The following is a 14,677-nucleotide window of genomic DNA, read 5'->3' on the forward strand; positions in this document are numbered from 1 at the left end:
TCTCCGAGTTGGCCAGGTGTTGCCTCTACAGGCTGAAAGTCTTATACAGGTTCAGGGACTACCTCAGTTCGGAGCTCAGAACTAGACTCGTTGAAAGTCTGGTTTTGTCAAAGCTAAATTACTGTTTACCCGTTTTTGGCCCTTGTTTACTTTCACGCTCGTGCCGAGTATTGCAACGAGTTCAAAACGCGTGTATGCGATTTTCTCAGCACATTCCTCCGAGAACTCACGTGTCTCCTTTCATAAATGAAGCGAATATGCTGAACATGAAGTCCCGTCGAGATTTACACTTTGCAAGCTTGCTTTTTGGCGTGATTAACAGTGAGACACCTGAATATCTCCATAAAAAATTGCAGTGGTTACACTCATCCTCTGTGTACAACACCCGGGGTAGGTCCTGGAAACTCGTCAATCACAAACACAGGACCGCCGCGTTTAGGGGTAGCTTTAGATACTTGGCAACCAAATGCTGGAACAACCTGCCCCCGCCCATTAGACAAGCTCAATCTAAGTTTACTTTCAAAAGTAAACTTAGAAAACACTTACTCAGCATTCAAAAAATGACACGTTGCTAAGTATCATCAATTCCTCTAGTTGTTCTATAAGATTCTTTTTGACATCTACAATTCTATCGTTTTTGACATTTAATTTTGACATTTCCTTTAATTATACCTACATATTAATGTTGTTTAATTTTTTATTTATTTTTCTATTTGTATTAATTTCTTCTACTACTTGACATTAAATTTGACATTTATAAAACTCATATCCTGATACACCGAGCAACTCAGACCACGGCCGCCGTCTGAAAATCAGCGTCATGTGGTATGCACTTGACACATGCTGAGACGGGGACCTTTTTGCTGCTGCAGCGCCGCCAAGTAACTGTCCCGATTAATTATTATACAACGTGTCCCAAAATTCAAGGATAAGCCGACGCCACAGGATGGACATAGTCATGACTACTTTAGGAAAAATAAGGAAAAAAATCTATGTCAATTATTTTTTAACTTACACAATAAATTATGAAATTCGACGAAAATTCACACCCCTTATGATATTTTACATTACCACGACCACAATTTTTCACATATTCCTGTTTTTCTGTTTATATCGGCAACTTAAGTAGTGCTGCTGTTCACCTCAACTCTTAAAACCCCCAGAATCCTTGCAGTTTTTACACAAAAGTTAATCAAAATATGTTATTTCCTTAAAATTTTGAACGATTTTTACTTTCACTCGAGTTTGACTCATCGTTTTGTAAAAAAAAAGTATGAACACTACTGCGGCAAGTTTTTTATAAAGTTGACGCAACTATCCAAGATTCCAAAATGGTATAATACTCTAAGAAACCTAGTCGCAAAAAAGATATGCGTACCATTTTTACAAGCACTTCGCTTGTTAGTTAGTATGGGATAAATCTTGCAACTGAATTTAAAACCAGTTCTCCTTAACCAATTGAGCTGAAATTTGGTATACTTGTGTAAGTACGATGACAATGCAATATTATGGTACCATTGAGCTGGATGGAGTATGGAGGTGGCCATAGGAACTCTTAACGAAACGGCGGAATTACATCTAGTTTGGGTTCGTTGGACTTGTCTTTTCGAGCACTTTAGTGCTAGATGATGTTCAGGGTCCTGATGATGAAGTCAAGAGGTGGCAGGAGCTGGCCATAGGAACTCCTAAACGAAACGGCGGAAGCTTATCGAGTTTGGGTTCGTTGGATTTGTCTTCCCGAGCACTTAGGCCATGAGATTGAGAAACAACTAAAAAGCTTAAAATAAAGTTGTAATAAATAAAAACTTATTTAAAAACAAGCTTGACTTCGTTTGAAAATTATAATTGACTTCATCATCAGGACCCTGGACATCATCTAGCACTAAAGTGCTCGAAAAGACAAATCCAACGAACCCAAACTCGATAAGCTTCCGCCGTTTCGTTTAGGAGTTCCTATGGCCAGCTCCTGCCACCTCTTGACTTCATCATCAGGACCCTGAACATCATCTAGCACTAAAGTGCTCGAAAAGACAAGTCCAACGAACCCAAACTAGATGTAATTCCGCCGTTTCGTTAAGAGTTCCTATGGCCACCTCCATACTCCATCCAGCTCAATGGTACCATAATATTGCATTGTCATCGTACTTACACAAGTATACCAAATTTCAGCTCAATTGGTTAAGGAGAACTGGTTTTAAATTCAGTTGCAAGATTTATCTCATACTAACTTACAAGCGAAATGCTTGTAAAAATGGTACGCATATCTTTTTTGCGACTAGTTTTCTTAGAGTATTATACCATTTCGGAATCTTGGATAGTTGCGTCAACTTTATAAAAAACTTGCCGCAGTAGTGTTTATACTGTTTTTTTACAAAACGACGAGTCAAAGTGGAGTGTAAGTAAAAATCGTTCAAAATTTTAAGGAAATATCATATTTTGATTAACTTTTGTGTAAAAACTGCAAGGGTTCTGAGGGTTTTAAGAATTGGGGTGGACAGCAGCACTACTTAAGTTACCGATACAAACAAAAAAACTGAAGTATTTGAAAAATTGTAGTCGTGGTAATGTAAAATATCATAAGGGGTGTCAATTTTCGACAAATTTCATAATTTATTGTGTAACTTAAAAAATAATCGAGATAGATTTTTTTTCTTATTTTTCCTAAAGTAGTCATGACTATGTCCACCCTGCGGCGCCGGCTTATCCTTGAATTTTGGGACACGTTGTATATTATCATTCTTTTGACTGGTTCTGTAATGTTGACCGTTTGTTTTTTGTATGTATGTGTATTCATGTGGCAGCAAAATAAACGTTATTCTATTCTATTCTATTCTATTCTATTCTAGAATGTGTTAGTTTTATTTGTATGCCTGAAAAAGTGTTTTTCCTTCGTTCATTTCAGCTATAGATGACCCACACTGAACTGTCCCACCAAACTCAATGACAGGGGGGCGCTACTATCGTTCAACTATATGGTTTCCAACATGGCAAAAATCGGAACTAGCGATCCGGTATTGACGGTGGCGCCCCGCTGTCAATGTCATGGATAGGACAGTTCAGTATTTTGGAACTATAAATGACGAATACTGCTCGAAAGAAGTATTGATTATTAAACTGTAGTTCAAATGAGTCCTAAAATATGCAATTTTTATTGATAAAATTTAATGATTGTCGTAAATTAACTAAGGTCGATATGATTAATTACACATCGATTGTCACATCACTATGCGAAGGGACAGCCTTGAATAGAGCTTTGTGATTGGTTCGTTTTTACGCAGTTCGCAGCAAGTTCACTCCGCTGACTGACGATTGACTGACATTTGATTTCATTTCTGTCCTATGTCATAACAATTCGTCGCGTTTCGCATTCGTGTCTTTCTTTTGGTAATTTTGTTGTGCCGAAGCCGATTAATGAATTTTGTGAAAATATTACCTAAGGATAATAAACCTACAACTTTGTGTACCATGTCAAATAATACCGTCAGGTCAGTAGGAATACTTCGATTTCATTAATTAATTACACCCGTATTCACAAACGATGTTAAGTGAAGCAGCAAATCGAACTCACAGCGTTGAATAGAGCTCTGTGATTGATTTGTGTGTCACCCTGTGCGTCCATGCGCACTGTGAGACCTCTTATTGTTTGATGCTGAATACGGGCGTTATTTTCATTCATAAAACTAACGCTCGTATTCACAAACGATGCTTTTTTAAGTGGAGCAGCAAATCGAACGCACAGCGTTGAATAGAACTGTGCGATTGGTTCGTGTGTCACCCTGTGCGTCCACGCGCTCTGTGAGACCTCTTAATAATGTTTGAGTATTCACAACTAAAATAGTGAAAAGAATGTTATTATTTTTCAGTTCAAAAAAGCTTGCGTTTTCTCCGTCTGAAAGAAAGCTGATTATAGCTTTAGTAAGGGAACGGCCTGTCATTGAAGATAAGCGCGTCAACGCTAAAAATATCCGGTTGAAGAAACGGGCCTGGGAAGATCTCACCATCGCTTATAATTCTCAACCGTTCGTCTCAAAGAGGCTCACACACCAATTGAAAAGATGCTGGGAGAACATGAAGACGATAAGAAAGAAGGAACTTTCTCAGGAATCGTTGACTTTGAAACGCATCGGTGGAACTGCAGATCCTCTACATCTGACGAAAGATGAAAATGGCTGTACGTCTGACAATGATATAAGCACAATTGACTCATTTATTAACGTGCAAGTCCCGGAAGTAATCGATTCAAATTCAATTGAGGGTAAGTAATTAAACCTATATCATAAAATATATTTCTTAACTAGCTGTGCCCAAAACTTCATATGTGTTGAAATCAAATCGCAATTTTCCCATGTTTTCTCACCGCTTAAACCTTCCTTGGAGTATAAAAATAATTTCCCAACCAAAATCAAGCTAAATCGGTCCAGCCATTCTCGAGTTTTAGATACCTATTAATACCTATCATCATCATTTCAGCAATAGGATGTCCACTGCTAAACATAGGCCTCCCCCAATGATTTCCATGTTCACTAGTTGATAGTGGCCTACAAACATACATCCAGTTTAATACCTATATCATAATTTTTTTTTTTTTTTTTTTTTTTTTTTTTTTTTTTTTTTTTTTTTTTTTTTTTTTTTTTTTTTTTTTTTTTTTTTTTTTTTAAAATTATTATTTCTTAACTAGCACTTACTTTATTTAAAGCAATATTATTTTTTGTTTTTAGCTAAACCTGATGCAGAGGAACCATATTTCGAAAACCATCTTGATCCAGACAATGACGATCCAATAGTTACATGTAGGTATTGTACTTATTTATGAACAGTACTAGCTTTCCGCCCGCGGCTTCGCCCGCGTAGAATTTTGTCTGTCACAGAAAAGTTATCGCGCGCGCTGTTTCAAAAACCGGGATAAAAACTATCCTATGTCCTCTCCCGGGACTCAAACTATCTCTATGCCAAATTTCATCAAAATCGGTTCAGTGGTTTAGGCGTGAAAGCGAGACAGACAGGCAAGAGTTACTTTCGCATTTATAATATTAGTATAGATTATAATATTAGTATAGATTTGTTGGTGCAAGTACACTTAGACCCAGAACAGACGGTGAAACGCAACTGCAACGAAACTGCAACTGCTAGTTACTTTTGAGTTGCATCTAAGTTTCTGCCATAGCGTCCGTTGAGAGAGCACACATGACGCGACCAGTTTAGTTTCAGTTTCATTCATCAGAATCATCAAAAATTTGCAGTTTCGTTGCAGTTGCGTTTCACCGTCTGTTCTGGGCCTTATGTGGAAAATTGACCGAGACGCGCTAGATCACACTCCGAAGTATGGGCGACGCACGAATGGGGGAAGGAGAAAGTAACTGAGCCAGGTGTTCACACTATTACGTCTAGGCCATTGGTTCCCAAACTTATTTGAGACGCGCCCCCTTTCGAACCAATGGTCTAAGCCAATTTCCTGCATAGTGTACTTGGGCCACTAGTAAGTAATAAATGTATAGATCGTTTCATCCACGAAAACGCGCCCCACCAATTTTTGGTCTCGGTCGCGCGGGGTGCGGGGAGTGTGATCCGAGCAATCTGAGCGGCATTATTGTAGTATGCGTGTGCACTAATGGATGATTTAGCGTGTACCGATAACTCTGAAACATTGGCGGAAGAATGGTGGGGCGCGTCTTCGTGGATGAAACGATCTAGTCGAATTCTTTAGACTTCAGCAGAAACGTAAATAAATATGGCCGACTGACATTAACGCATTTTTAGTCTGTGCAATAGTGAGGCGACAAAACCTCTCGTTAATCGCGAAGTGAAATTATTGTAGTATTTTAAACACATTCACAATTTGTTTTGCAGGTAGCCAGAGATTCCCAAGCGAGACAGATATAAAAGTCAGACGTACCACGTTGAACATTCAACAGGACCAGGCATTACACGAGTTGAGGGTAGAAAGAGAAAAAATATTGATAGACAGAGAAAAGAATTTGCTAGAACACGAGAAACAGATGCACGATTTACAAATACAAAAACTGAAATTAGAAATTGAACTGTTAAGTAAACAGATTGAAAATAAAACTTCATAAATATTTTGTGTTTGTATAAAATAAAAGTCAAAAATTAAATTATTATTTATAATACAAAATTATTCTTCTAAAAACTAGACCTCTAGTTTATCCTCGGTGTTTGGATATTTCATATTTGGATATCTTAAAGACTGATTTACACATATTAAGTTGTTAAGTTAGGTAACTGAATTTTAATTTAATTTTAAGTAACTTAAATATAAGTCTATTTCCATATGTATTTAAGTAGTTAAGCTATTGTTTACTATTAGTGCCCTCAGCTACCTGGCGGCTACCCTAGATAAAGTCAGCACATAGAATTAGGTTGCCGAGCACATAGAATTTCGTCCAACGACCCCAAGCTAGGTACCCATCCTTATCGATCAGGCGTAATTATATTTGCTGTTGCACTCGCACACTCACTGCGGCCGCGACAGCAATATAATTACGCGCGAGCGATAAGGATGGGTAGCTTGGGGTCATTGGACGAAATTCTATCTGCTCGGCGACCGGACTTTAGTTGTGCGTTTCGGACGGGACGCGTGCATAGTGCCGGAGCGACCACGCGAACTGTTTAATGTGAAATGTGAATACGGGTGTCAATAAATTATGACATTCAATAATTATTATTATGTCTGTGGGTGTTTTATTTATAAAACATTATGTGCGTGATTCCAGTGTTTTACTGTGTCTCTCTCATATACAGGGTGACAGGTAAAGCGATACATTCCTTGAAAGGGGTTAAAGTAGAGCTTATTTGCAGTCATTTAAGTCATATGACACCATGTCCGAAACTTGTTCATTTCCAAGTTATTCGAGATTTAAGTATTTTTTTAAAAATCTCCAGTTTTTATGTTAAAATGTACCCTTGCAATGAAGAATACGGAATAATGTTAACTTTTTTGTTGTATTCGTATAGCTAAATAATAAGATTGACATTTAAAATTAAAATTTGCAAGAAAGAATCATCATTTCTCAAGTAAAAGCTAAAAAACCATGTATTATTTTGCAAAAAAAATATGTTTTAGGTAATTAAACGAAGAATTTCCAAGAAAAAATGTATGGAATGTTGTGTACAAATTACAGAATTTAGTTCCTTGATTCATTAGCTATTCAAAAAGGTACAGGTGTTTAACAAACAATACATAATTATTTTTTTATTTGAATTTAAACGTCTAGTAAGATACTTTCATAAAAAAATAAATAAATAAAAAAGTCACACTAACAACTGTTCTTGGGTCTCAATGAATGAAAACTTAGTATTTTAATAATAATTGTATCACCTAATTTTATCTAGGTACATTATTTTAAGTCCTGCTCAAACTGTGAGCCCCGTCTTCTAATACAAGCTNTTAACCCCTTTCAAGGAATGTATCGCTTTACCTGTCACCCTGTATACAAAATGTAAATGAAAGAATTTTTCGTAAACAAAATAACTTTATTAAAATTATAACTAAACAAAGCTCTTAACAAAACAAACTTACAAAATGAGTTGAACATAAAAAATTAAACTATTACAAAATTAACATTGCATACAAAGTAAATAAGTACATTAACATACAAAATATCCTAAATAAATCTATTAGCAAACAGTATAGGACTTATGTCTTTGCACCGGTAACTTTTTTCTTCGCAGATTTAATTTTTTGTCTGTGGCTGTCACTTTTTTCGATTTTCCCGCGCTTCATGTGCATTTCCTGAGGGATGGGCATCTGTCCCCGGAAATCGACTCCGGGGCCGGGCTTCAACTTCATTCGATGCTCGGGGTATCGATATATCGACTCGGACGGTGCGAATCGAATAGCGCTCTGGTAGAAGTGCAAATCCCTGAAGATTATTAATACTATTTTATTAGAGTTGCAAAGCGTTGCGTACTGCTATCGTCATCTATAAATCTAGGAATAGATAGATGAGACCTTTCTAGAAAGGAATAGTTGATATGAAACAATTAAAATTAAATTAAAACGTAAATTAAATCATCGTAATTCTTAAATTTATGCTACTTGTAGGTTGGAGTCAGACACTTTTCATTTTGTTTATGTATTTTGATATGTAACCTGTATGTTTACCTACTTATTGAATAAAATACAATTATCGATCATCTTAGTCTCCAACACAATTCGCGCGCGATATGTGGGACTACGCGTTCGCCAAATTTTGAGGCCTGGACATTTAAAAAAAGGTGATCTGAAAAAAAAATATAGAACTACACTACTTAATTCTTAGGTAACAATCACAGAATAATACAACTCATAGGGGGCTCCCTTCATCGTGAGGCTCTGGACAAACAGCTGCCCAGTGGGAAAATCTAAGATTTTTTCCAGTTGAGTTTTCGAGTCGAGATTGTTAACTTAATTGTAATGTCAAAATACGCGTATCGGAAAACGCAGCGTGGGACGTCCACCCACAAGGTGGACCGACGACATCATAAAGGTAGCAGGAAGGCGCTGGACGCAGACCGCTACCAACCGGGCAACATGGAAAGCATTGGGGGAGGCCTATGTTCAGCAGTGAACGTCCTATGGAAAGAAAGAAAGAAACAAAAAATGTTTATTTGGCACCAAATTACATGCACTTAAAACCTACACAATATTTAACTTATTCTAATACAAAACAAAAAATATATACAATCTAAAAATAATAATTATAATTTTGGTACCAAATTGATGTACTATTGTACTATGGCTGAGATGATGATGATGATGAATGTCAAAATAAGTTAACCTCCACCTGTGATAACAGAGCAAATAATCTACCTGTGGTTAGGAAACTGAAAAGGCGCGAAGACCCTCCCCTCAATATTCTGCTTGTACACCGACCAGCGACACTTGAGCTGCTGGTTCCTCTGCAGCGAGTAGTGGCGGATGAACTGGTGCTCAAACAGGCCCTTTTCGAACGTGGGAATGGTGCGGTAGTTGTTGCCGATCTCGCGGGCTATGTCTAAAATGGAACGCATGATGGAAGGCTGATGATGAGGTATGAAAAATAGAAATATATGTGAGGAGGAATGGTAATTTAATTACTACTGTAGTTGATGAGAGATGACGAAAAAGGACAGTTGCACCCACAGTGTACTGTGTAATATTTTAAGAGAGTAGGTAAGTAACTAGGTATCTACTAGGTAATTTATAGAAAAAAAACCTTGTCCATAGAAAAGCCTTGTCTCTTTTTCGATCCCATAAAATTATGGCGCTTACACTAAATAAGGCTGAAGCCTAGTTACTTAGGTTAGGACCTTACGCCCGTATTCACAAACGATGGTTACAAAAGTGAAGCAGCAAATCGAACGCACAGCGTTGTTGAATAAAGCTCTATGATTGGTTCGTGTGTCAATGTCAACCTGTGCGTCCACACGCACTGTGGGACCTCATAGAAATGTTTGTGAATACGGGCGTTAATCAATCAATCAATAAAGCATAAAATTGTGTTGCTATACACTAGCAACAGTCATAGGAAGTATACACAGATGGATTTGTTCTTCTGTAACCGGGAAGCAGCAGCCTGCAGAAATAGAGGGTGTAGTCTGTACTTATGATAATACAAATAACTCACTCTCATCAGCAACATGTGACATGGGTTCCCTTTTTATGTTTTTGCACGAATCGTATAAACTGCTGTTTCTGGCCATTTTGTCTTAGAGAAACTATTAAATAAGTATTTGTGATTCTGGTTTTTAAAAATATTTCCTTGGGCACTGTATTGTTTGGTAGAATTGACAGTCAGAGTAAATATATTCTTTGATGGGACCTCTCAAACATGACGCTTGACGCTATACTTTTTAAAACTTATTAGACTTTTAAAAAGTTCTTATATGTATGTATGTATAGACGACAAAGCTTGTATTATTTTAGTTTAACAACTTACTGTCCTTTCTCTGGATTATCTGGACTGGTGGAGATTTCTCCCTGGCGATAAGACCGCCTACGCGCCTACTTAAACTGTGCACTTACACTGTGCCTTAAATAAAAACTTCTTAAATTCATAAACTAACAATAACAATCCTCTCCTCTTTCCTCAAAAAAGAAGAAAAACCAAAAAAAGAACATTCCGTTTTGACACTTCATCATTTTCTGTCGAGATCTAGTTTGTGCGGTGCTTTATTTCTATCTTTCTTTTAGTATTCCGTACACATGTCCATTTGCAGGGAAAGTTTGTTGAAAGCTCTCTTCACAATAGCCTATCTGAAATGGAAAAGAATGATGATGCAGCTTCCCCATACGCAGCATGCCGCCATATTAAACGGACACAACCGGACATCTCCGTTGACGAAGGTAGAGCTAAGCCAAATATTTATGTAGTTTACTATCTATTTATTTATCAGACAAGCTGTTTTAGCTGCTAAGCCCGGTCCGTAAGCACGTAGAATTTTGTCCAATGACCCCTAGCTACCCATCTTTATCGCTTGCGCGTAATTATATTGCTGTCGCGACTGCGACTGGCACCCGAAGTGAGTGTGCGAGCGCGATAGCAACATAATTACGCGCGAGCGATAAGGATGGGTAGCTAGGGGTCATTGGACAAAATTCTACCTGCTTACGGACCAGACTTTAGAAAAGCTGTTTGTACTGCTGGACAAGATGTTTTTTTTTCTTCATTGTGGCTCTCCCGGATTGCGTTTAGCCACGACAAGGGTTTTGATTTCATCATCATCATCTCCCTCCCTCTCCATAGGCCTCCCCCAATGCTTTCCATGTTGCCCAGTTGGTAACGGCCTGCGTCCAGCGCCTTCCTGCTACCTTTATGATGTCGTCGGTCCACCTTGTGGGTGGACGTCCCACGCTGCGTTTTCCGGTACGCGGCCTCCACCCCAGAACCTTGTTTCTGACTTAAGTAATTTATAATAATTCATTTTCCTATCTTTTAACCTAATCCCACACTGTCTAAACGCAATTCCGCAAAACCAGACAAGCTGTTTTAGCTGCTACACAAGCTGTTTATGCTACTAGACAAGCTGTTTGTACTACTACAGGAAAAGCTGTTTTAGTCACTAGGTTGCTGTTTTACTTCCTACCCCTGTGCAATATTTTTTTTCCTTGGACCCTAATCACTCTATCATTTTATCCTTGCAGCAATAGTAAAGACCTTCTCCAACGACTTTAGAGTACTACCCTTATTCGAAAAGAAGCTATTTGACTACACGCGCGTGCGCCACTACTCTCTGCGACGCAACCGGTTGTTAGGGTGCCGCTGGCGGCGGTATATCGACACTAATATGGGCCGAGAGCGGAACCCCTTCCAGTTTCCCAAAGTCGAGTGAGTACAACTATTTATTTATAGGTAATTTAAAACTCCTCGTAGATTCATTTCAGGTAGTCAAAGTCTGCTGCCTGGGCTTAAACCTTCTTACAGAAATTCCCAAATCTTCCAAGTTTTTCATTTAACCACCTTAAGCTCACTGCCAGCTACCTGCTCTTTATCTTGCAATAATTATAATAACCTACCTACTTACTTATTCTAATAATGGCGGTTTCAAAGTCTTCACACAGTGATAGCTATTCAATGGGACTATTCAACTGTTTGGGTCTTTATTGGCGGCTAAGGTGTAGATCCCAGCTGCACAGGATTTCCACTTGCGGGAATCGCGATTTTGGTCCCGCGAATTAAGTGCCTTAAAAACGCCTAGAATACCGACTAATAGAGATTTTTATTCTTTCATTCCAGCGACTTCCACTTCTACAACTATCATAATCGGTACGCTCCATCGCAATCGATTTGCAAAATCGCTCGCCACCATCGACAACTGGCGCCGGGTCCCGGGGTCGACAAATACGGGCAAATGCCCATCCCTGACGACATGCATTTGCGCAAAACCGTCGGCATTGCCAAGAAGTGGGTCTAGTCGGCCATTTTGCTAACCGCCATCTTGTGAAGCCCGCTATTTCGAATAGGTTTTGATGTAGATTTATTTTGGATTAAATATTTTTGGTTACGGGTTTAGTGTATTGGTTTTGAATAAATGGTATTCTTTGGATCATTTTGCACTTTTATTTCGCGTAACACGAGTTTTGAGAGTAGGTGAGGCTTTCGGAAGAATACATGTTAGGAATACCTAGGTAGGAATACATAGGTTTTGTAATTTTATGGGGTCGGTTCCGCAACTGTGATGATTCCCCCAACTAGACTTTAGGTAGGTTTTATTTCGAACTTAGTATCTGACCCTACTACTAAACCGTGTGGTTCTGGCCACAGAGTGCCACACAGAGAATGACACTTGTTACTCAGTCACAAATTCCTTGTTGAAGTTGGCACTAGATGACCCACGCTGAACTGTCCCACCAAACTCAATGACAGGGGGGCGCTACCATCGTTCAACTATATGGTTTCCAACATGGCAAAAATCGGAACCAGCGATCCGGTATTGACGGTGGCGCCCCACTGTCAATGTCATCGATAGGACAGTCCAGTATTATGGAACTATAATAATATTCTGTGCTAAAACTCACAATTTGAAACGTTGTGATAATTATTATGAAGACAGCCCCCCAAGACAAAACGCACTTTTTGATCGAATCGAAAATCTTTTCGACCACTTCTTTTCGACTGGTTTGCGATTATAATTTGCACTTTGTCTAGACCCACTGCCCCCCTAGACAAAACGCACTTTTTGATCGAATCGAAAATCGAATCCGTCAAAACTCCATACAAAAAAGGGGCTTTTCGACCACTTTGCGACTGGTTTGCGATTATAATTTGCACTTTGTCTAGACCCATCTGTTTCTGTCTGACTGTCAGGGAGGTGTCTCTACAAGTCTACACCCTTGAGGGACTTACTTGTCAAATGTAAAGTTTTTCGTGCTAGAGGTATAGGAGTAGACACTAAAAATATTAAAACAGTTCAGCAGTATTTAATCTTTTTCTGATTATTTTGTTTTATGTGTTTGTAATAATAATATTTTTCGTGCTATGCCAATGGTCCTTCTGATCAGTCCTACCTGCTAGATTCACGGAAAAAAATTAAGTTCTTACCAAGTTCCTACCAGTAGGACTTAGCAGTAAGACCACGGGCAACGCATGATATTGTTGAGCTCATTAAGGGAAGACCAGTATACAAATAAAAGCTAATCCGGGTATGGTTGGTATGGTCTTCTAAGCAGCATGTTGTCTTCAGGATCAAGAAGCTGGAAAGAAAGTAGATTACATTAATTATGTAGTACCTACTTACTTAGGTTTACTTAATGCGTAAAATGTTAGTGCCTTGTTGTGATAAAGATTTCGACACGTGTGCGTGTAGCCCGCATAATGGGAAAAATATGTGCTGTATGAAATTATGAATTAATAAAATGCGGCACCAAAGAGCATAAAAGTGCGGCACTTTTAACTCATACGCTCCGCTTTGGTGTGCCAGCTCTGCCACACATCTGATTCTCATCTCGTCTCCGCTTCGCATTGGTGGAAAATCGGGTCTAATGTTTAGGGATGTGTTTATTAAGAAACAATACACCACTAAATTTTTATCACCGAAAAAATTTTAACAGGTTATGTAGAAACGTGTGGAATATTGAAAGCAAAAGAAAAAGAAATGGTTTTCATGAAGTTAATTTTTTTATTAAATTTTCGTTAGTCCGTATTTTACGCGTCACAGCTGGGTCACTCCGCTGCTCGCTAGAGTAATCGTACACGCTCGCACGCTGCATCGATCTGTCTGTCTCACTCACGCCTCGACCACGCTTCCACTTCCAGTGTTATTATTACATACTTAGCTAACTTAGACCATTTTTAATTCTAGTAAGTGTTACATTATCATACTTAAATAGTGCTAGCGACGCGTGTGTCAATAAATTACCAATTTTAGGAGGATATTTTGAGTCACTTTATTTTACTCTTTTTTTTGCACAAATGGGATCAGTATCAATAACTCATTACCCAGAATTTTTTTTTTCGGTGATTAAAATTTAGTGGTGTATATAGACTCGCTTGTTGTTAGGGTCCACACCTAGGCGCAGACCACCAACTTTTATATAGTTCGACGATATTGGGCCCGATTCTAATTGTATTCTTATTGTATGAAAAATCGGCCGATACCAAATCGGTGTAATGTGCGCACTTCCATACATTGCCCATACTGTTTAACTGCCCGACTAAACTATGGGCCGACAAAAATCGGTGGTCTGATGGTCTGCGCTTAGGCTAATACAAAAGAAGTTACAAAATATTCAAAATAAGAAAACTTACAACAGTCTTCCGCCCTCACGCACTCATAGGTGTTGCTGTCAAACTTGTACCCCTCTTTGCACTGGCATTTGACTCGGTCTTCACAATTTTGACAGTTAGCAAACGTTTCACATCGTCGTTCGCAGGAGTGATCGCAGCCATCTTCAGCGTTGGGAAAGTCCGGGAATTCTGAGCATTGGCCTGGGAAAACGAGTCATTCATCACCATCATCATCATCTCAGCTATAGGACGTCCACTGCTGAACATAGGCCTCCACCAATGCTTTCCATGCTGCCCGGTTGGTAGCGGCCTGTGTCCAGCGCCTTCCTGCTACCTTTACGAAGTCCACGTCCTGGTAACGAGTCATTCAGAGCCTTATTATCCAATGATTCATTGACCAACTTGGCTACGATGCGCGCCATGATAAAATCATCACAGTGTGGTCACATCATCACACCATCACATGGTGACAT

At 38.8% G+C, this 14,677-nt stretch overlaps 2 protein-coding genes across 3 annotated transcripts; one reads left to right on the forward strand and one right to left on the reverse strand.

Annotated features, from left to right (window-relative positions):
* Positions 1–3,346: 3,346 nt before the first annotated feature.
* Positions 3,347–12,000, forward strand: LOC114358421 (myb/SANT-like DNA-binding domain-containing protein 3). 2 transcript variants are annotated; one of them, XM_028312393.1, is made up of 5 exons: positions 3,347–3,485; positions 3,864–4,255; positions 4,719–4,790; positions 11,123–11,306; positions 11,715–12,000. In XM_028312393.1, exons 1-5 carry the CDS (start codon positions 3,412–3,414, stop codon positions 11,890–11,892), a joined length of 900 nt encoding a protein of 299 aa, XP_028168194.1. In that variant the 5' UTR covers positions 3,347–3,411; the 3' UTR covers positions 11,893–12,000. The 2 variants fall into 2 exon arrangements, with proteins under 2 accessions (XP_028168194.1, XP_028168195.1); XM_028312394.1 differs by lacking the exons at positions 11,123–11,306; positions 11,715–12,000 and adding an exon at positions 5,848–6,083.
* LOC114358422 (uncharacterized) lies at positions 7,518–9,767 on the reverse strand. The gene is made up of 3 exons (XM_028312395.1): positions 9,606–9,767; positions 8,810–8,993; positions 7,518–7,880 (listed from the first exon to the last, which is right to left on the reverse strand). The coding sequence occupies exons 1-3, from the start codon at positions 9,679–9,681 to the stop codon at positions 7,655–7,657; spliced, it is 486 nt and encodes a 161-aa protein (XP_028168196.1). The 5' UTR covers positions 9,682–9,767; the 3' UTR covers positions 7,518–7,654.
* Positions 12,001–14,677: the final 2,677 nt, after the last annotated feature.

This window comes from Ostrinia furnacalis, unplaced genomic scaffold (assembly GCF_004193835.3).
Source record: "Ostrinia furnacalis isolate ACB-3 unplaced genomic scaffold, ASM419383v2 OfSCF3909, whole genome shotgun sequence".
NCBI classification, from domain to species: Eukaryota; Metazoa; Arthropoda; class Insecta; order Lepidoptera; family Crambidae; genus Ostrinia; species Ostrinia furnacalis.